A 22,548-nucleotide genomic window follows, 5' to 3' on the forward strand; every position below is an offset into this window, starting at 1 on the left:
AACAAAATTAAAAATGATAAAAAAAAGTGTATTTGAAGATAAGAATAGTAATAGAAACAATTTAAATAGGTTGTAAGTTATAAATTAATTGAAGTAGTATAAATTTCCTTAAAATTTATAAAAAGATTAAAATTTAATTAAATTATGTAAGTGTACGCGTGAATTTATCAATTAAACTTATGAAAAAATTAAATTTCTTTTTCCTTTTTTTGAGTGACTTTATAATTTATCAATTAAGAAGTTGACGTACAGGGAAAAAAAATGAAAATGTACTGGTGAGAAAATAAATAAGGGAGCATGGTAGAAAGTTTGGCTAATTTATTATTGATTATAAATAAGTAATCAGATTCCCTCGTACTTGGAAAATTGAAGAACATGAAAGTTAATATGATAAAAAAAATTAGTGAATTTGACAATTAGAAAAAGGAAAAAAAAATAAAATTAGAAACCTTTAATATGGAAGAGAGAGAAAAAAAATAAACACAACATATGAGAGAGGAGAAAAAAGTACGGATTTATTCATCACGTTAACACGGAGTTAACGTTATTGTCAACCTAACAAATAAGACTTCATTTATAAAATTTTTACGAATTTAAAACTTAATCTATGCACTTTTAAAATCAAGTATTAAACTAAAAAAACCACTTAAAGATAGTAACCAATTAAGCCTTGAAGAAAATATTAGACGCTGGCTTTACAAACAATGGAAGAAACCAACGGTGAAAATGACGTTGAAGTGGGAACCTCCCAGCAGCCAATCTCCAAACGTTGGATGAACCAGATTTAACTACCACAACACGTATTATTTATTCATTTTAAAATAACATTTAGAAAATAAAAGTAACGATTTCAAGGGTTAAAAACAAAGAAAACGTAATTTAAAGCATCAAAACAAAAGTCAACACATTTCATTAAGATCAAAATAAAAATGTAATATTTTAAGGAGCAAAATAAAAGATTTTATTGAGACTAAAATTAGAAAAACTATCTTACATATAGAAAACTTATCCGGAGAATGAATGTTATCCTTTTGTCATTAACCACTTCGATGAAATGCTTTCATTTTGACAAAAAAAAAAAGAAACCATACTACTTTAAATTAATACTATTTTTCATGATGATTTTACTAATTAGTTAAAAGAATAAATCTTAGATACATAAATACTTTAATCAAAACATTATCTTATCAACTTTTGTAGCATTAAGCATTAATATATTTAAAGTTTTCCCTTTAAATAAATTTAAAGCACTTTTCTATTTAATAATGAATACGTTTTAGCTTTTACAACGTGCTCGAATTTAGAAGGATTTAAATTTTCCTTTCCCTCATAATAGATAAAAAGGACAATTTATTTTTCCTGTTATAGATTTTGTTGCTTATATATATGGTCTATTTGTTAGACAATAATATATCATCACAGAATATTTGTCATCTGAATCTTGTTAAGAATGGCGTTTTGTTCTTCAAAAGCGTCATTACATGTCCTCTCCTATTTTTTATTCGCCATTTATTTTCTTAGTTTTGAGCATTGCTGTGTTGATGCAAACTCAACCCTAATTGTGCATGATGCTACTAATGTTTCACCAACAAAAATTCCTGACACTTTCCTTGGAGTATTCCTTGAGGTACTTATACACATATACATACATACATATATACATACATACATACATATATATATATATATATATATATATATATATATTCATATTTTAGTGAAAAGATTGTCATGATTACATTATGTACCCCCATGTTTATTTTGTGAATTATGTCGACTACCTCTATTTGATTTTTATTTATATAATTACACTGCATGATTTAATTATTATGTTTATTAAATTATATATAAGCATATACAATTTTATTTTTAAATTGAATGTTTAACCATCAATAAATTTTTATTAAATAAAAACTAGTTATAAAAAATTTAATGCATATTCATATATATACAAGAACAAACCAATTTCATTTCAATTTCCTAAAAGTAACCAATGTCTTTGAAATTATTTTGCAGGAGATTAATCATGCTTGTGCTGGAGGACTGTGGGCAGAACTTGTTCGCAATAGAGGTTATTTCCTTAATTCTATGTTTGTCTTCGTCTTGTTTTTCTCATTCCATAGATTGAAGTCAATTACATTTCAATATATTTGAACTGATTTTTGAATTTTTCAACTAATATTATGAATTTAATTATAGGGTTTGAAGCTGGAGGCCCGAAAAATATTTATCCCTGGTCAACTATAGGAAATGAATCATTAGTTTCTGTATCAATTAATTATAGCTCGTGCTTTGAGCGTAATAAAGCTGCGTTACAAATGAACGTGTATTGTAATGATCACAACCCTTGTCCATGTGGTGGCGTTGGTATTTCCAACCCTGGTTATTGGGGCATGGTAAGCAAAATTAATATATACTCATATTAACAAATCAACATATCATTTTCTTTTTCTATTTTTCTCTATATAACAAAAATAAAAATTATATATATTTACAAACTCACATAATGTTTTTGCTTTTAATTTTCATAAGAAATTGAGAAAATGTTAATAGTCTATTAACTTTTCACGTTCTAAAACTGCTCCTTTCATCATCAGAATATCGAGCAAGGGAAAAGGTACAAGGTGGTGTATCATATCAAAACAGAAGGAGACCTTAATATTCAACTTTCATTGGCAGGTGTCAATCTTACAGAGATATTCTCAACGATCACGTAAGTTGATATTTTCACATGATTGTCAAATGTAATTTAACAACTAAAAATAAATAAGATAAATTTATAATATATAAGATTATTCAAATTTTATTTTATAAATAATCTGAATTAAGTTAAAATTTTCTTTTTTAATATAATATCACAATTATTAGAAATTTATTTTAATAAAATTTATTATTCTGCAATACGAACTGTCAAAATGGAATTGCTATTAGATAGTTTTACACTAAATATTTATTATTTAAGATTATTATGTCATTAATTGGTTCAGGCAAGTTTCTAAAGATGGAAAATGGAGAAGGGTGGAAACAGTGGTGGAAGCAAACGCTACCAATCACTATTCAAGTCTTCAAATAACAACAACCAAGGAAGGGACCTACTTGTTTGACCAAGTCTCAGTCATGCCATTGGACACTTACATGGTTAGTAAAACAAACACATTAAATTTTAAGAAAATGTTTGGATCAATAATGATAGAGTAATCACACTTGGCACATTCCTTAATGACCTTTTGTTGATAATGTAATCTATTTTGTTATGTTCTTGTTCTTCACATCAATTCAATATCTTCTCTTTAAGCAGGGTCATGGCTTCCGAAAGGATCTTTTTCAAATGGTGGCAGATTTGAAACCAAAGTTTATGAGATTTCCTGGTATATATGTTCAAATTCTCTGTAATTAGATATAGTGAGGTAGAACTATATAACACTCACTTCAAAATTCTATAATCTAATTAACTTAATTTATCCTTGTCAATTGCATTAATTAGGTGGCACCTATGTTGAAGGTTATCATATACAAAACAGATATCAGTGGAAATACACAATTGGACCATGGGAAGAGAGACCTGGTCACTACAATGATATCTGGAACTATTGGAGTGATGATGCAATTGGTTATTTTGAATATCTCCAAGTTAGTATATATTATTTTGTTGCAACTATGATTAAATTTGCCCTAATTTAGTTGAATAAACATAATGATTTAATATTTCTTGAACAGCTAGCAGAGGACCTTGGTGCATTGCCCGTATGGGTGTTCAACGCTGGTATATTGATGTTCTTCTTGCCTTAGCTCAAATTCATCCTCAACAACATATATATTTTGATTCTATCTTTCTTTTCTAACTAATCCTGTGTATGATTTAGGGTTTAGCCGTAATGAACAAATTAATATATCAGATCTAGCACCTTACGTACAAGTATAATTTTCTTCTGATACTCATTTCCTTTTGGTATTCATGAAACTCTATATACAATTTACTCTTTGTTTTGAAATCTCTATATTAAAAGGATGCCCTTGACGGCATCGAGTTCGCAAGAGGCTCTCCTGAATCAAAGTGGGGTTCTGTTAGAGCTGGATTGGGACATCCTAAACCATTTGATTTGAGATATGTTGCCATTGGAAATGAAGATTGTGACTTTTCTAATTATCAAGGTAGACACTTTTATCATTCTTTCACCACATATATGTCTTAAACCTTCGTATATATGCCATGTTTTCACGATTCTAAATTTATTTATTTAACCACTAAATTGTTTTATACAATTTTTCTTTTTTGCAGAAAATTACATTAAGATATATGAGGCTATAAGATCTGCCTACCCAGATATTAAAATAATCTCAAATTGCGATGCTTCTGGCACACCATTAAACCATCCAGCTGATTTGTTTGATTTTCATGTAATAATACGTTCTGATATATATTAATTCTTGAACTTTCATTTGTTGCTTTATATTTGGCAAGCATGCTTAATTTGTCTTTTTTTCATTTGTCAACTTATCCTTCTTGATGTTTTTTTTTTGTTAGACTTACACAACCTCCAATGACATATTTTCCATGTCTACTAAGTTCGATAACACGTCACGATCTGGTCCAAAGGTTTGATTTTAATGAACTCTATCCAATTCACTTATTATAATTGTTCATTTATACATAGTTTTATACGTGAATAATCAATGTGTGTATAGGCTTTTGTGAGTGAGTATGCTGTATGGAGAAAAGATGCTGGAAATGGAAGTGTTCTAGCTGCAGTGGCTGAAGCTGCATTTCTTATTGGCCTTGAAAAGAACAGGTTTAATTCTTTTTTCTTTTAATGTAATGTATGTTTTATGAAGTTCTTTTTTTTTTTTTTTACATTAACCATTTCTAACAGTATTTTTTCCTGATGCAGTGATATTGTAGACATGGTTTCTTATGCACCACTTTTCTCAAATATAAACGACAGGAAGTAATTTTCTACCATTTATCACATTTTTTATGTACCCAGAATGAACACTAAAGATTGTATAAGATGAGGTTGATCAAATTGTGTGTGATTTTTCAGATGGGTTCCCGATGCAATTGTGTTCGACTCTTATCAGCTGTATGGAACACCCAGCTATTGGGTGCAAAAGCTTTTTGTTGAGTCTAGTGGAGCAACATTTCTTCCCTCAACACTCAACACAAATTCATCTAATCAACTAATTGCATCTACAATTAGTTGGAAAAATTCTACAGATAACAAAAATTACATAAGAATAAAGGTAAGATTCTGAGTGTTGCTAATGTGCTAGAACCTCAAACAACACAAAAGCATGTCTTTAATTAGACTAGCTCTATTTGTTTCTTTTTTACCTTTGATCAACAAATCTATGTTTGAGTTGTTGATTTTGAGTTGCACAGGTAGTTAACTTCGGAACAGCCATAGAGAGACTCGACATAGGCCTACATGGATTCCCACAGACACAACGATTTGATTGTATAATGACAGTGCTTACATCAACCCATGTAATGGATGAGAATTCCTTCGCACAGCCTACGAAGGTACCACTTGATTTATTGGTACTTCTTTCCGAAAACGTGTGTTGAATACAAAAACTAACATTAATTACTGACATGAAAATATTTGTAATGTTGGCCAAACATCTGAAAAAAGTCGTGTGATTTATAATTGATGTTCTTTTCATTTTAAATGCAGGTGGTGCCACTAACAAGTTCGGAAGGGAATGTTGGAAGCAAGATAGAAGCAATTCTCTCACCCTATTCAGTTACATCATTCGATTTAATTTATTAGAAGACAATTCAACACAAGAACAGTAATGTAAAACATTAAGTCGGTTCCAAAGGAGATTTTGTGCCCTTTTTATATCATCAATAAATTGTAATATACAGCCTATTCCTTTCGTTTAAATTTTTAAGATGTTTCATTTTATTCTCTTTCCTCCTTTTTTAATCTGGTCTCGGATATTTTTAATAAGAAAAATATTAGTTATTAAAGTCAATTATCTGAATTAAGTTAATCGTGAATCTATAACAATAACAATAACATACACATTGAACAAGCTAGCAAGATAGATATATGCTATTATTACTGGAACTTTGTAATACATGTCAAGAAACAGTTAAAATAATTACCTATCAATAGAAATTTCCAGTTACATTAATTACCACAAGATAGCAAGTTAAGCAATAAATCATATCCAACGATTTTGCATTGAACTCTACTTGTCACTTATCAACCATATATCAACGGATATGGATTGTCGGTAATTACTGATTGCAGTCATTCTTCGATAATTATCGACGGGTATATTCGTCGGTATCCATTGATAATGGTTACAAACAGCAAAATTATCGATAGATATTTGACCATCGATAAACTATCAAAAATAATCAATTATCAACGAATTTTGGTTGTTATCGACAGATTTTGTCCATCGATATTCTGTGTGTTTTTTGTAATTAAAGCTTGGCAACAGACCTAGTTAGGGAGTTTGGTAACTGATCTAAAAGAAGAGCTCAACAACTCAATCGAATAATAACTCGACAACCTAGCTATGACGAGAACCTGGAAACCTGACTTCAAGCAATGAGATAGCTTAGTCTAGGAGAAAGAGCTTGAAAATCTAGTTGTGACTAGAACCCAACAACTTGATTAGTCTTTAGGAGAATTTGACATCTTGGTTTAGGAACCTGGTAGGTCAGTCCTAGAGCTAAACAAATTGGTCCTTAAGCTTAAATTAGAAGAAACAACTCAAGTTATGAGTCTAACTAAAATAGAAAAACCAACCAGCTCAACCTAGGAGTCCAATTAGAAGTAGGATAACTCATCCAAACATACAAGAGTTCGGTTCGAGCAAGAAACACAACAGGTTTACATGAGAGTCCAACTACAAGAAAAAAAGTCTGGTTGAAAACATATATGAGCTCGACAACTTGTCCAAAAGTACAAAAATATAAAATAATTAGAATAATAATAATAATGTGATATCTGACCTAATATACAAAATATTTTGTTAACATATATTATTAAGGAATATCATGATGTAATTAAACTATTAACATTTTGTCACATATATACTTAATATATAAATATTTAGGGTTAAATATGTTTTTCATCCCTTAAGTATCACACGATTTTGGTTTTAGTCCATACTCGAAACTTTGATGGTTTTTAGTCCTCATAGTTTTGAAACTCTTACTATTAGTCCTTAAAATTAGACGGCGTTAACTTTTAGTAGATGTGGCAAACGACGAGGCCACGTTTTATGCCAGCTACCCTCTTCACTATCTGCCACGTTGGTTGTTTAAGTTAAATGAGATTAAGTGATTGACATGTGTTGTTGATTGAAATCAGATTAACAATTAGGGTTCTTAATTAGGCAAAGTTTTTTTTTCAATTGGGAAAAAGTTGTTTTACTCGAAGGGTTGTACTCCAAGCATTGTCCTCTAAACCTTCCACTCGAAGCATTCTATCAAGGTGGTCCTTGCGGTGGTCCTTGTGGTGGTCCTTGTGGTGGTCTTTGTGGTGCTCGTGAAAGAAAAGATGGGTGTGAAAGACAAGCGTAAAGGTAAGCTAAGCTATTGTTTTTCTTTTTCGGTTATGGTTGTTGTTCCAATTTGGGCATAAAGTGTTGATGTCTGAATGTAGGTCTAGAAATGGTTTTCGACATTTGTTTGCATCACATGGGGAAGTTTGTTACTAATAAGGGGCTACAGTATGTTGGAGGAGAGATACACGTGATCAAAGGACTTGATCCGGATCGTTGGTCATATTTTGAAGCAGTTGGAATAGTTAAAGAATTTAAGTATGATGCAGACTTCAAACTATGGTGGAAAGGGTCGAAACAAAGGCTGATGAATAATGTGAGATTATTGAGTGATGACAGGGAAGAACTGTATTTGGCTAACTATGTAGAGGAGAATAAGGAAGAGGTAGAAATCTATGTTCAACATGTTCCTAGTGAGGCAGTGGAAGTTCACTTTCTTAGTTGTGGTGAAGTGGCAGATAAAGGAAACATAGACATGGAGGAAGTGGTTTCCAAAGTGGGTGACGAAGAGGTTAATTTACATGAGGAAGAAGTGGCTGAGATTGTAGAAGAGGGTGGAATGGGTCTAGAAGAGGGTGATGGTGCTGTAGAAGAGGGTGAATGTGTTGAGCAATAGGGTGTTAATGTGGCCGGAGAGGTTGAAATGGGTGAGGAAGAGTGTAATGATGGTGAGGAACATGAAGAGGTTGAAATGGGTGAGGAAAGGGAAGAGTGTGATGGTGATTATGAACGTGAAGAGGTTGAAATGGGTGAGGAAGAAGAAGAGTGTGATGGTGGTGATGAACATGATTATCTTCGTGAAGAAGAGGAATGAGGGAATGTGGTTGAGGGGGAAGTAGAAGCTTCAGCTGAAGAATGTCTGGATGACAGTGAAGAAAACATAATGACTAATGATGATGATGGGTTTGGTGTTGAGAAGGATAGGGTGAACCAAGTTCGTAGAAGAAACGTGTGACTAGAAGAGGCAATGTTAGGAAGGTTCATTTATAATGAATGAAGAAGTTGGAGATCATGACATCAATGAAGAATACAATAGTGATGAATTGGATTCAAATGTAGATAGTGATGAGGATGTGAGGTTGAAAAAGGGCAACTTTAAAAAGTATAGACAAGATGATATGAACAAGAACTTCAAATTCGAATTGGGGATGGAGTTTTGTTCATTGAAGGAATTTAAAAATGCACTAATGGAGCATAGTGTATTAAATGGAAAAGAGGTTAAGTTTGTGAAGAACGACTTGAACAGAGTAGGGGCAGTTTGTAAAAACAAATGTGGATTTCTTATTATGGCTAGCAAGGTAGGAGGCAAGCAAACATTTAGGGTCAAAACCTTGGTTGGACGACACTGTTGTGGAAGGGTTTTTGGAAACAAAAGTGCAAATGTAAACTGAATTGCACGAGTATTAGTAGACAGGTTTGTAAATGTGGCTAACATGACAGTCAACCAAATCATTGATGACATTAAGAAGTCATTCAGTGTTGGAATAATTGCTTGGAAAGCTGCAAAGGCCAAACAAATTGCTTTGGATTCTTTGGTTGGTGATGGAGAACAACAATATGGTTGTCTATATGATTATGTAGGTGAATTGGTAAGAGTGAAGTCTGGAACCTTTAAAATTAAAGTGAATCAACCCCAACCAAGTTTGCCACCAAGATTTGGGTCATTTTATATGTGTTTAGAGGGTTGTAAGCAAGGCTTCTTAGGAAGTTGCAGGCCCTTCATAGGGGTAGATGATCTGAAGACAACATATGGTGGTCAGTTGTTGGTGGCAGTGGGCAGAGACCGCAATGACCAATATTTCCCACTAGCTTTTGCTGTGGTTGGAAATGAATGCAAAGAAAGCTGGAGATGGTTTTTGATACTACTTTTGGATGATATTGGTGGCATTGATTGTCAATGATGGGTTTTCATTTCTGATCAACAAAAGGTATTTTCATTTTAATGTTTTCCTATTTTTATTTCGTAGTAGTGACATTATTTACTATTGACCAAGACCTTTTGGGTTTCGCAGGGACTAATGACAGTTTTTTTATGACATCTTGCATGGAGTGGAACATAGATTGTGCTTAAGGCACTTGTATAACAATTACAAGAAGAAATTTGGTGGAGGAGTGCTTATTAGAAATCTTATGATGGGGGTTGCGAAGGCCACATTTCAACGGGACTGGGAAAAGAAAATGGGTGAGTTGAAGAATGTTAACATTGATGCTTACAATTGGTTGCTAGTTATTCCAACCAAGTGTTGGTGTAAACATGCATTCAGTAGTTATCCTAGATGCGATGTCTTGATAAATAATTTGTCTGACTCATTTAATAGTACAATTTTAATAGCTAGAGACAAACCTATCATAACTATGATGGAATGGATTAGAACTTACATTATGAGTAGGTTTGCAACACTTAGTGAAAACGCAAAGACATATATAGGAGTTGTGATGCCTAAACCACGAAAAAGGCTTGATAGGGAAGTAGAGAAGAGTGGAAATTGAATTCCAACTTGGGCAGGGGCTGCAAAATTTGAAGTCACTCACGGGTTTACAATGGACAAGTTTGTAGTTGACCTAAGTAATCATTCATGTAGTTGTTACTTTTGGGATTTGGTAGGAATACCTTGCAGACACGCTATGGCTGCCATAAATTACAAAGTAGAAAACCCTGAAGACTATGTACATCCTTATTACAAGAAAGAGACTTATGAAACTTGTTATGGCCCTGAAATTGTTCCAATCAATGGACAACAACTGTGGTCTACTTTTGAATCTGGTGCGCTACTGCCTCCAATTTATAAAACACCCCTGGGAGGCCTAAAAAACTAAGAAGAAGGGAGGCTGATGAATATGTGAGTCATACAAAATTGTCAAAGAAGAATCTTGTTATGAAGTGTAGCAGCTGCAATGAATTTGGTCATAATGTAAGAACATGTAAAAGGGGAAAGGAAAAGATACAAAATCACTCTTTTACAACTTCACTTATTTACACATTCATAATTATTTACACTATGTAATTACAATGTCACTTACTTCCATTTACAGAACACAAGGGGCAATTCAAGTGCAGGAGAATCTGGCAACACAAGGGCAACTTCCACTGCAGGGGGTTCACAAGCACAACCAGCTCCATCAACGTCACAAGGTGGAGGAACATCAAGAAGGGGGACTTCTCAAGTAGAACGACCTCAAACAACATCACAACCTGGATCAAGTGACAGTGGAGTAGGACCTGCAAGAAGTCACCAAGGTGGAAGAAGAACATCCTCACGACTACTGGCTGCACAACATCTAGGGTCCCAAGCTAGTACCAATTGAAGATTTATTGTAGCCAAACATTAATTTTAATGTATTTTGTAAGTCACAGTCACCCAGTTAGGGAACAGCAGTAGTGGGTACAGTGGTTGCTTTTAACATCTACCATCATATGTAACTGTAAGGGACCACTTAACTTACTTTAGTACTGCTATTACAATATTTTTTGTCAGTGGTAAGGGACCACTTAACTTACAATATTTAATAGTATGAGACCACTTCATATTATTCCAAGTTCAGATTTACAAATGTTTGGTCAGGCTTTTACTTACAAATGTTTGGCTGCTTAGTCAAGCAGGATACTCTGCTTCGTCAATTTTAGCAGGTAAACTCAAGTGGCATCTCTGAGTGGAGGCAGTTCCGGGAGATGGAAGTGGGTGAACCATGAGTAGCTGTTTATAATTAATTTTAAGGAGTTAAGAACATGTTCTTCTATTCATTGCTAGTGCTATTTGGGTAAAATAATTATTTTTAGAAAGCTATAGGATTGTTGAATGGTAGTTGGAAGGAAGGAGGGAACTACCGAACGGTAACTGGAAGGAAGGATGGAAGCAAAGGCTGATCGGTAGCCAGAATGAAGGAGGGAAGTACCGAACGGCAGTTGGAAGGAGGAGGGAAGTAGATGTCGAGCGGTAGCCAAAGGGAAGTATGGAAGTATAGACCGTTCGGTGTCTATACTAATATCGTTCGGTGTCTATGTTGCCTAATGTTTTCTTTATTAACATAGAACAAAAGTCCATTAACAGTGGAATGTTAAAGGGAAAAAAATTCATCAAGTGGCAACACAAGTAAATAATTTGGAGAATTTAGTCAGCAGAATTTGGAGACAAACTCAAGTACCTCATTTTATTCAACCATAATTCTTAATTACAATTCATCTTCAACAAAAACATAATACAAAAGAAAATTGTTAACGCCCATGACAAAACAAACAACAATATCATTTTTCCAACTTTCTTCTCTTGTTCTAATTTCCTTTTCAGCTTGTCGTTCTTCTTCCTTAAATCCAGTACAAGTTTTTCATTTTCCAAACACATTCCAAGTTCTTCATGTTTTCTTTCAAAGCTTCCTTCAATTTTAGAAACTCCTTCATCATGTCATTCAAAGTAATTACAACTTGAATTACTCTGCAATCAAAATAACACACGATTGATACAAAATTCAGCACATGAACTGAAAGATTTAATCACTTACTGCCCAATTTCTACATCTATAAAACAGTCTTCCTTTGTTCTTCACAATAGTTGCCTTCAAAAGCAACAATGTTTCACCACAACACACAATTTAGATGGTAACCGTGAAGATGATCACAACTTTGTGACTTTCCCGAACCAATTGACCTTCGCGTCCAACCATTTCCTCCACTCTCACCTTTCATTTCACTACAACAAAGAAATCCCTTCATCAGCTTTCGTGCCCACCCAAACCCTATATCCCCAATCCTTATATTCACACGAAGAACAACAAAACAAAATGTATCAACTTACCTCCTCAAGAAGACGAACTCCAACCTTCAGATCTACCTCCTCAGCTTTCTTTGCCCCAACTGCATTCACGAAGAAGAACCCAACTTCTTAAAATCTCATTTATAAGAGATGACGAAGTGCGCTTCAACCAAATGCGCACTTAACATACTTAATCTCATTTCAAAACTTAAACAACCAACGTGGCAGAGAGTGAAGAGGGTAGCTGACATAAAACGTGGCCTTGTCGTTTGCCACATCTACTAAAAGTTAACGCCGTCCAATTTTAAGGACTAATAGTAAGAGTTTCAAAACTATGAGGACTGAAAACCATCAAAGTTTCGAGTAGAGACTAAAATCAAAATCATGTGATACTTAATGGACGAAAAATATATTTAACCCAAATATTACCAACAAATATATCTCAAAACATTTCCATCATTTTAGATTAATAAAATAGACATTCTTGAGCCTAACTTAACAGAGTTTTTTATCGGATATGTACAATATTATTTATTAAAATTTAGCCAAAATAATGAAAGTTGTAGGATTCATACATAAGTGAGTAGGTTTTAGTTATGATTTTATAAGTTTCTAGAAGATGTGTTAAAAGGAATGTTTCAACTAGTGCATAAATCTGTAACCAGCTCTCATACATTAATTCCTTATCCTTGATATAATAAGAAAATCTTTATACATATTTCTTTCTTTATTTTATATATCAATATAAGGCATTTTTTATATTTCAGATTATTCATTCTCTCGTAGTTATCCATTTAAAATTTCGAACTGAGTGTTTCTAGATTATCATATAAATAAACCTTTTTATATTGGAATTAAAAATTTTCGTAATGACACGTAATTAGACTTAGTAGTACTGGTGCAATAAAGTTATTAGTTTGATATGATACTATGAACGTCAAAACGGGTAACTCGCTGTCCGTCTTGACTCGACCCACCACGGGTTAGTAATCTAGTGAGCCAACTCAATCCGACTCATTTGTTAGAGAGTCAAAAAAAATCGAATCCGATTCAATCCACCACGGGTGGGTTAAACGGGTTAGTTCATTGACTCACTTAATTAACTTTTTTTTCATCTTTTTTTCTGAGATTCTTATACTTTGATCGACGAAATTGAAACAATAATAATTGGACCAATTGATATAAAAGAAAATTAAACAAAAGAAATATATTGTTATATATATTCTAAGCTATTAAGTATAAAATTTTGCCAATTTAGTTTAATAAGACATACACAACCGTTTGACCAAGAAACTACATATATAACCGTTAACAAAAATATATAGCACAAGATAAAACTGTCATGCTTGTACATAGGGCTAAAAACAAATAAAACAAATCCTGAATTATCAAATCTATAATATTATCCATCTATTAAATTGGAGTCATGAATGGATAAATCCACATTATTATGCTTTCTTGAAACATCTTCTTCTTTATCTCCATCTATAATATTATCCAATCTGTAATCTTACGGTTTTATTTCCAGAGGGGAACTTTTGGAAAAACAGCAACGAGAAAGGCTTTATTGCTAAGTAAAGGTTGTGCGTTTTGAATAATTAATTTAATTAATTTGATTTCAATAAAAAAAATAGAATTTGAATAATTAATTTAATTAATTTGATTTAATTAAAAAAAATAGGTGGGTTGGTGAGCCAGTCCGACCCACCACGGGTTCAACCCATGTGAGCTGGATTCTTAGTAAGCCGAGTCAAAATTGACTCACATCAAACTTTTTAAATTTTTTTTCAACCCAACCCGACTCAAGCCCATGATGAACTGGGTTGGCTCACGGGTTTTAACCCATTTTGACGACACTATTATCAACAATAAGAAGGATTCAATAAAATTTAATAATAATAACAAGAGATTTGTAGCTGATAAATATATATTTTATTAAAATGTTAAAATATTAATGTTCCTACTAAAGTGTTTAAAGGATTTAAAGTTTTTCCTTTCTCATAATAGATAAACACGACGATTTATTTTTCCTTCCATAGATTTTGCTTGCTTATAAATATGGTATATTAGTTAGCCAAGAATATATCATCACAGAAATGGCGTTTTGTTCTTCAAAAGCGTCATTACATGTCCTCTTCTATTTCTTATTCGCCATTTATTTTCTTAGTTTTGAGCATTGCTGTGTTGATGCAAACTCAAACCTAATTGTGCATGATGCCACCAATGTTTCCCGTAAAGCAATTCCTGACACTTTCCTTGGAGTATTCGTTGAGGTACTTTTAAATATATATATATATATATATATACATATATATATATATATATACATATATATATATATATATACATATATATATATATATATATACATATATATATATATATATACATATATATATATATATACATATATATATATATATATACATATATATATATATACATATATATATATATACATATATATATATATACATATATATATATATACATATATATATATACATATATATATATACATATATATATATATATATATATATATATATATATATACACACACACATATTCATATTTCAGTGAAAAGATGGAATGATTACATTACGCACCCCTATGTTTATTTTGTGAATTATGTCTACTACCTCTATTTGATTTTTATTTATATAACTACTTATATAAATGCATAAGCACATTAAATTCTGCATAATTTAATTATTATGTTTATCAATTATATATAAACATATACAATTTTTAGTTTTAAATAGAATTTTTAACTATCAAGAAATTTTTATTAAATAAAAAAGTTATAAAAAATTTAATGCATATTCATTTATATACAAGAAAAACCAATTTCATTTCAATTTCCTAAAAGTAACCAATTTCTTTGAAATTATTTTTGCAGGAGATTAATCATGCTTGTGCTGGAGGACTGTGGGCAGAACTTGTTCGCAATAGAGGTTATTTCCTTAATTCTATGTTTTTCTTCGTCTTGTTTTTTCATTCCATAGATTGAAGTCAATTAGATTTCAATATACTTTAACTGATTTTTAATTTTTTCTACTAATATTATGAATTTAATTATAGGGTTTGAAGCTGGAGGCCCGAACGATATTTATCATTGGTCAACTATAGGAAATGAATCATTAATTTCTGTATCAATTAATCATAGCTCATGCTTTGAGCGTAATAAAGCTGCGTTACAAATGAACGTGTATTGTAATGATCACAATCCTTGTCCAAGTGGTGGCGTTGGTATTTCCAACCCTGGTTATTGGGGCATGGTAAGTAAAATTAATATATACTTCATATTCACACATCAACATATCATTTTTTTTTCTATTTTTCTCTATATAACAAAAATAAAAATGATATATATTTACAAACTCACATAATGTTATGCTTTTATTTTCATAAGAAATTGAGAAAATGTTAATAGTCTATTAACTTTTCACGTTCTAAAACTGCTACTTTCATTATCAGAATATTGAGCAAGGGGAAAGATACAAGGTGGTGTATCATATCAAATCAGAAGGAGACTTTAATATTCTACTTTCATTGTCTGGTGTTGATGTCATAGAGATGTTATCAAATATTACGTAAGTTCATATTTTTTCATAATTGTCTTTCGAGACCTACATTAACTCCAAAAAAAATAATATCAAATATATAAAATAATTCAAATTTTATCTTATAAAAGATTAAATTAAATTTAAAGTTCTTTTTAAATATAGTATTACATTTATCCAAAATTTATTTGAATAAAATTTATTATTTATTAGAATTATCGACTATACAATCATTATCGAATTAATATTAGATAATTTTATATATAAAATTTATTATTTATTAGATTTACTTTATTATCTCGGATTACTATCGGATAAACATACGTGTAGTTTGATCGAATAAACGTCAACTTAAAAATATTTGTTGTTATGGTTCAGGCAAATTTCTGAAGATGGAAAATGGAGAAGGGTGGAGACACTGGTAGAAGCAAACGCTACCAATCACTTTTCAAGTCTTCAAATAACCACAACCAAGGAAGGGACTTACCTGTTTGACCAAATCTCAGTCATGCCATTGGACACTTACATGGTTAGTAAAACAAACACATTAAATCAACAGATGCAGCTATTAAATTTTAAGAAAATAATTGGATCAATAATGATACAGTAATCACACTTGGCACATCCCTTAATGACCCTTTGTTGATAATGTAATCTATTTTGTTTTGTTCTTGTTCTTCACATCATCAATATCTTCTCTTTAAGCAGGGTCATGGCTTCCGAAAGGATCTTTTTCAAATGGTGGCAGATTTAAAACCAAAGTTTATGAGATTTCCTGGTATATATGTTCAAATTCTATGTAATTAGGTATATTGGGGTAGCAATATGTAAGACTCGCTTAAAAATTCTGAAATCTAATTAAATCTATTTATCCTTGTCCATTGCATTAAATAGGTGGCACCTATGTTGAAGGTGATCATCTGCAAAACAGATATCAGTGGAAAGATACAATTGGACCATGGGAAGAGAGACCTGGTCACTACAATGATATCTGGAACTATTGGAGTGATGATGGAATTGGTTATTTTGAATATCTTCAAGTGAGTATATATTATTCTCTTACAACTATGATTAAATTAGCCCTACTTTAGTTGAATAAATATAATGATTTAATATTTCTTGAGCAGCTAGCAGAGGACCTTGGTGCATTGCCCATATGGGTGTTCAACGCTGGTATATTGATGTTCTTCTTGCCTTAGCTCAAATTCATCCTCAACAACATATATATTTTGATTCTATCTTTCTTTTCTAACTAATTGTGTGTTTGATTTAGGTTTCAGCCGTCATGAACAAATTAATCCATCAGATTTAGCACCTTACGTGCAAGTATAATTTTCTTCTGACACTCGTTTCCTTTTGGTATTCATGAAAGTCTATATGCAATTTACTTTTTGTTTTGAAATCTCTGTATTAAAAGGATGCCCTTGACGGCATCGAGTTCGCTAGAGGCTCTCCTGGATCAAAGTGGGGTTCTGTTAGAGCTGGATTGGGACATCCTAAACCATTTGATTTGAGATATGTTGCCATTGGAAATGAAGATTGTGACTTTTCTAATTATCAAGGTAGACGCACTTTTATCATTCTTTCAGCACATTTATGTTTGAAACCTTCGTATGTATGTTATGTTTTCACGATTCTAAATTTATTGATTTAACGACTAAAATTTTTTATACCTTTTTTCTTTTTGCAGGAAATTACCTTATAATTCATGATGCTATAAGATCTGCCTACCCAGATATTAAAATAATCTCAAATTGTGATGCTTCTGGCGCACTATTAAACCATCAAGCTGATTTGTTTGATTTTCATGTAATAATGCGTTCTGATATATATTAATTCTTGAACTTTTGTTTGTTGCTTTTTATATTTGGCGAGCATGCTTAATTTGTCTTTTCCTCATTTGTCAACTTATCCTTCTTAATGTTTTATTTTTGTTAGACTTACACAAACTCCAAAGACTTATTTTCTAAGTCTACTCAGTTCGATCGCACGTCACGATCTGGTCCAAAGGTATGAACTCTATCCAATTCACTTTTTATAGATTGTTCATTTATGCATAGTGTGATACGTGAATAGTCAATGTGTATGATTGTATAGGCTTTTGTGAGTGAGTATGCTGTATGGCGAGAAGATGCTGGAAATGGAAGTCTTCTAGCTGCAGTAGCTGAAGCTGCATTTCTTATTGGCCTTGAAAAGAATAGGTTTAGTTCTTTTCTCTTTTAATGTAATTTATGTTTTTTGAAGATCTTTTTTTACATTAACCATTTCTAACATTTTTTTTCCTGACGCAGTGATATTGTGGACATGGTTGCTTATGCACCACTTTTCTCAAATATAAACGACAGGAAGTAATTTTCTACCATTTATCACATATTTTATGTACCCAGAATGAACACTGAAGATTTTATAAGATGAGGTTGATCAAATTGTGTTATTTTTCAGATGGATTCCCGATGCAATTGTGTTCGACTCTTATCAGCTGTATGGAACACCCAGCTATTGGGTGCAAAAGCTTTTTGTTGAGTCTAGTGGAGCAACATTTCTTCCCTCAACACTCAACACAAATTCATCTAATCAATTAATTGCATCTGCAATTACTTGGAAAAATTCTACAGATAACAAAAATTACATAAGAATAAAGGTAAGATTCTGAGTGTTGCTAATGTGCTACAACCTCAAACAACATAAAAGCATGTCTTTAATTAGACTAGCTCTAGTTGTTTCTTTTTTACCTTTGATCAACAAATCTATGTTTGAGTTGTTGATTTTGATTTTGCACAGGTAGTTAACTTCGGAACAGCCACAGAGACAATCGACATAGGCATAGATGGGTTCCCAGAGACACAACGATTTGGTTGTATAACGACAGTGCTTACATCAACCAATTTAATGGATGAGAATTCATTCGCACAGCCTACGAAGGTACCATTTGGTTTATTGGTACTTCTGTCCTGAAAAGTGTGTTGAATACAAAAACTAACATTAATTACTGACATTTGTTAATGAAAAAACTTGTAAAGTTGGCCAAACATGTAAAAAAAGTCGTGTGATTTATACTTTATGTTCTATTCATTTTAAATGCAGGTGGTGCCACTAAGAAGTTCGGAAGAGAATGTTGGAAGCAAGATAGAAGCAATTCTCTCACCCTATTCAGTGACATCATTGGATTTAAGTTATTAGAAGACAATTCAACACAGGGACAGTAATGTAAAACATTAAGTCCCTTCCAAAGGAGCTTTGTGCCCTTTTTATATTATCAATAAATTGTAATACATGGCCTATTCCTTTCGTTTAAATTTTAAAGATGTCTAATTTTATTCCTGTTTCGGTTTGTGAGATCTAGGACAACTCCTTTTCTTGACGTGTTTTTCTAACTCCAAATCCAGGTCAAAGTTTCTCTTTTTTTTCGTACTTGTTACTATTCGATTGAATTGGCAAGTTACCTACAAATGACACTTCGATGTTAAAATCAATAAGGATTCGATAATACTAGCAATAAATATGTATTAAATGAAACTAACATATCATAATACCTCAAATTTGTTTTGATAGACTTCGGAATAGGCTTTGAATTAACATTGGTCTAATTACGACCCAACTGGTAATGATCATACTTAAGTTTAACATAATTGTCCTTAACATTAACCATCGCTTAAGGTCCTTCGCTCGATTTTCTGAATGCTCTAAACCGACGGTTTTGAGGTGACCCAATCAGTCATACTATACAATTCTCTTTCCTCCTCTTTTTTCTAGTTTCAGAATTTTAAATAAGAAAAATATTAGTTATAAGTACAATTGCATATTAACATTGGATTAAGTTAACTGTGGATCCATAACTTATATTCAAATTATTAAAGTTATTTTTTGAGTAGTTTATGTTTCTTACATATGTTTCTTACGTCTGTATCTTACCTCGGTTTATACAAAGAAATGCGTTGATTACCGAAGGCCTTTTGACCGTCGGTAAAATTGATATACTGAAGGATTTCCCGACGGTCAATTAAGATGGTCATTACCAAAGGCTTTTGCCCTTCGGTATTGGGCAGAAAATTTACCAAAGGCTTTTGGCTGTCGGTATAGGCATTCACTTAATGAAATCAGAATTTGGGATTTCCCTCTTCCATTTTCCCAAATACTCTCCTCGCGAAAGCTTCCCCCAAACTTTCACTCCCAATTTGTCAGGTCCCCGCTTTCCACTCTCTCATGCCCTAATCTTTGTCTCCCTCTGTCGCTCACAATCTGAAACCATCATTGCCATTGTTTCTCACTTTGTCGAGCTCTTCTTTCTTTACAACGGTGGTTTGGCAGTGTCAGGAGGTGTTGTCGCTGCGTGAGGGTTTGTGTCGCGGCATGGGCAGAGCTTCTAGTTGTCGAGGGAGGCTAATCTAGGGGCTGTGTGACGAAGTGGCTTTCGCTGCGAGAGAGGGTATCGAAGGTGCTAATACACCTAGGGCTATCGCTACCGTAGAGGTAAGTTATTGCTTTTCAAATTATGTACCTTTTGGTGGTTGCCCTCTTTGTGATGCATGTATAAGTTAACCTGTATATGCGTATTGCTTTTGGTTTGCATTAGAGATTTTGTTAACACTAAATATCACTGGAAAATGATTGCAATTGTAGTGGCGCGTCGAAGGTCGAGTGAAGCGCACTCTAGGGCAAAGGTGTGGTGTTAGGAGGTTGTCTTCGCCTAGGGAGGTTGTAGCATGGAGGTAAGCTCTTTGTCTCTGAACAAAGTGAGCATTAATGTAGAATTATGGTTAAATGTTGAATAAAAATGTGGTTGCATTAGTAAAAGAATGAAATTGTATTATTAAAGTGCTTTGAGTACGTATTTTTATCATTTGGCCAGCCAGATTGGCAAAGCCAATTTTAGTAAGTATTTTTATTCATATTTGCCTTAATTACTTATGTATTTGTTGTATTTAGATGCATATAACATTGGACTTATTTTGTGGTCAAATGTAAGACGTTTCTAAGAAGACAAACATTGTTACACCTCCACAACCACAATTGTCTCCTCTCCAACAACTTGGTGCAGCGGTAGTCACAATAGGGAATAAAACTATTGAGATAGATATGCCTCCTGAACTCACATGTAAGACTGCTACTACCACTTTATTTGTATGTAATAGAGATATTTTTGAAATTGTCATTGGTAATTATCTCCTCCCTACAACAGTCCTACAACTTTGGAATTTGTAAGTAAACCTTCACAAACCATGAAAATACTATCATATTGCATTTGTGTATTTATTTTAACATTATTTGTTCATATTTAAGTTATTTGCATCACCTCTGCATTGAGAGAAGGAATGCTACTATCTATGGATTTCTTGGTCATGTTATAATTCAAAGTGTAGAAAATAAATCAAAGGAGTTGCAAGAGTACTTGATAGAAATGTTTGAAAAAGCTGGTAAAGAGGTCTATTTAGCACCTTACTTGCATAAGTAAGTACATATTTTTTGAATTCTTCATGACTAGTTTAAAGGTTTCTTTTAATTAATATTATTCTAACTTGTAGGGGTCATTGGCAATTGCTAGTTATTGTTCCTCACCGTTCTCTTATGTTCCTTGCATAAGAAAGCTAACACATTATCCATCAAAAATATATTAGAGGCGTAAGTTTTCCTTTCTATTTTGATTCCTTCCTATACTATTATTATGATGTAATAGATGTCTACCTTTTGTATAGGTCTTTGGAAGCTCATTCAAGGTTGCGGGGTGTTCCATCTGTTTCTAGGAAGAAGATGCAAATAATCACACCTAATGTAAGAGAAGTTGACCTTTGTTTTGTTATTGCTACTTTTATGAGGAATTGATTGTGTTGTTGGTTTTGTGAAAATTGGTTTTGCAAAATTGATCAAAGCTACATGGTGCAAAGGCTAGCTAGAGTATAATATGATATTTTGTGTCCTTGGTTTGAATCAGTCTTGATTATTTGTTTTTGCAGTGTCGACGTCAATTGGGCAACTATGAGTGTGAGTATTATATAATGAAACACATGCATACCATTATTTGTACAAACATTACTGAATCATGGAATAAGGTATTAGAAAACTAACTAAATACTTATCCAACTATTCATTACAATATTGTTTAACTTTATTAATTTATATGTAGATCATTCATATTAAAAGGAATTGGGCTTCTTTTATTTTAAGTGTTAGTAGAAACTTGGCTACAATTCAATAGTCTATGTACATTAATATAATATTTGGATTTAATAATATAGTTTCATGTATAATTGATGTATTAAATATTATTAGACAATTTAATGTTTGAAATGAATTCTATTTTGTTAGTTCCATTGAATTTGTTCATTTGAAGCTATATTGATTATAAATTGATTCGATGAGATGATAATACAGGAATAGATTATAATTTCTTTGGATGTCAATTGTAATAATATTTTTTCTAAAAAAAACATATATTATGACGTACTAAACAATGTACGTCATAATACGTTGAATATGAAAACCACATATCTTTCGCCATATTATAACGTACCAACAAATCTACATTATAATATCTTTTTCCATCTTATGATTTACCAAAAAATCTACATTATAATATCTTTCGTCATATTATGACTGATTTCAGAAACTACATCATAATATGTTCAAGCTATTATGACGTAAATTTCTGGTACGTCATAAAATGTGCAGACTTACTATTACGCCCAAAACTATGTCTCCAGTAACTACGT

At 32.2% G+C, this 22,548-nt stretch overlaps 4 protein-coding genes across 4 annotated transcripts; all 4 read left to right on the plus strand.

The window, feature by feature from the left end:
• The first annotated feature begins 1,450 nt into the window (after nt 1-1,450).
• On the plus strand, nt 1,451-5,844 carry LOC124848470 (alpha-L-arabinofuranosidase 1-like). The gene is made up of 17 exons (XM_088092831.1): nt 1,451-1,627; nt 2,017-2,071; nt 2,200-2,396; nt 2,598-2,713; nt 2,988-3,138; nt 3,299-3,368; nt 3,485-3,630; nt 3,718-3,763; nt 3,864-3,916; nt 4,008-4,152; nt 4,280-4,398; nt 4,526-4,597; nt 4,687-4,790; nt 4,890-4,946; nt 5,043-5,241; nt 5,381-5,521; nt 5,676-5,844. The coding sequence occupies exons 1-17, from the start codon at nt 1,451-1,453 to the stop codon at nt 5,769-5,771; spliced, it is 1,944 nt and encodes a 647-aa protein (XP_087948957.1). The 3' UTR covers nt 5,772-5,844.
• A 2,672-nt stretch (nt 5,845-8,516) lies between these two features.
• Nucleotides 8,517-9,428, plus strand: LOC148197387 (uncharacterized). The gene is made up of 2 exons (XM_088093676.1): nt 8,517-8,832; nt 8,968-9,428. The coding sequence occupies exons 1-2, from the start codon at nt 8,517-8,519 to the stop codon at nt 9,426-9,428; spliced, it is 777 nt and encodes a 258-aa protein (XP_087949802.1).
• A 4,943-nt stretch (nt 9,429-14,371) lies between these two features.
• On the plus strand, nt 14,372-19,021 carry LOC124848469 (alpha-L-arabinofuranosidase 1-like). Its single transcript, XM_047326150.2, has 17 exons — nt 14,372-14,548; nt 15,178-15,232; nt 15,360-15,556; nt 15,756-15,871; nt 16,220-16,370; nt 16,550-16,619; nt 16,736-16,881; nt 16,969-17,014; nt 17,115-17,167; nt 17,259-17,403; nt 17,532-17,650; nt 17,780-17,851; nt 17,939-18,042; nt 18,133-18,189; nt 18,284-18,482; nt 18,623-18,763; nt 18,926-19,021. Exons 1-17 carry the CDS (start codon nt 14,372-14,374, stop codon nt 19,019-19,021), a joined length of 1,944 nt encoding a protein of 647 aa, XP_047182106.2.
• Nucleotides 19,022-19,932: 911 nt separating this feature from the next.
• On the plus strand, nt 19,933-22,216 carry LOC148197388 (uncharacterized). The gene is made up of 9 exons (XM_088093677.1): nt 19,933-20,158; nt 20,247-20,311; nt 20,462-20,550; nt 20,691-20,713; nt 20,808-21,039; nt 21,122-21,289; nt 21,535-21,610; nt 21,793-21,888; nt 22,211-22,216. Exons 1-9 carry the CDS (start codon nt 19,933-19,935, stop codon nt 22,214-22,216), a joined length of 981 nt encoding a protein of 326 aa, XP_087949803.1.
• Nucleotides 22,217-22,548: the final 332 nt, after the last annotated feature.

The sequence above is a fragment of the Vigna umbellata genome, chromosome 6, assembly GCF_029865625.1.
Source record: "Vigna umbellata cultivar VRB3 chromosome 6, Vumbellata_1.0, whole genome shotgun sequence".
NCBI classification, from domain to species: Eukaryota; Viridiplantae; Streptophyta; class Magnoliopsida; order Fabales; family Fabaceae; genus Vigna; species Vigna umbellata.

What these genes read in the sequence shown, in the direction of transcription:
- LOC124848470 (XM_088092831.1), top strand. Translation starts at nt 1,451, where the DNA reads ATGGCGTTTTGTTCTTCAAAAGCGTCATTACATGTCCTCTCCTATTTT. An exon ending in TCCTTGGAGTATTCCTTGAG is followed by an intron (nt 1,628 to 2,016) that starts GTACTTATACAC and finishes ATTATTTTGCAG; the next exon opens with GAGATTAATCATGCTTGTGC. An exon ending in TCAAATATAAACGACAGGAA is followed by an intron (nt 4,947 to 5,042) that starts GTAATTTTCTAC and finishes GTGATTTTTCAG; the next exon opens with ATGGGTTCCCGATGCAATTG.
- LOC148197387 (XM_088093676.1), top strand. Translation starts at nt 8,517, where the DNA reads ATGAATGAAGAAGTTGGAGATCATGACATCAATGAAGAATACAATAGT. An exon ending in TATGGCTAGCAAGGTAGGAG is followed by an intron (nt 8,833 to 8,967) that starts GCAAGCAAACAT and finishes CTAACATGACAG; the next exon opens with TCAACCAAATCATTGATGAC.
- LOC124848469 (XM_047326150.2), top strand. Translation starts at nt 14,372, where the DNA reads ATGGCGTTTTGTTCTTCAAAAGCGTCATTACATGTCCTCTTCTATTTC. An exon ending in ACCCTGGTTATTGGGGCATG is followed by an intron (nt 15,557 to 15,755) that starts GTAAGTAAAATT and finishes TTTCATTATCAG; the next exon opens with AATATTGAGCAAGGGGAAAG. An exon ending in CATTCGCACAGCCTACGAAG is followed by an intron (nt 18,764 to 18,925) that starts GTACCATTTGGT and finishes TTTTAAATGCAG; the next exon opens with GTGGTGCCACTAAGAAGTTC.
- LOC148197388 (XM_088093677.1), top strand. Translation starts at nt 19,933, where the DNA reads ATGAAATCAGAATTTGGGATTTCCCTCTTCCATTTTCCCAAATACTCT. An exon ending in GATTGGCAAAGCCAATTTTA is followed by an intron (nt 20,714 to 20,807) that starts GTAAGTATTTTT and finishes GTCAAATGTAAG; the next exon opens with ACGTTTCTAAGAAGACAAAC. An exon ending in GTCCTACAACTTTGGAATTT is followed by an intron (nt 21,040 to 21,121) that starts GTAAGTAAACCT and finishes TTCATATTTAAG; the next exon opens with TTATTTGCATCACCTCTGCA.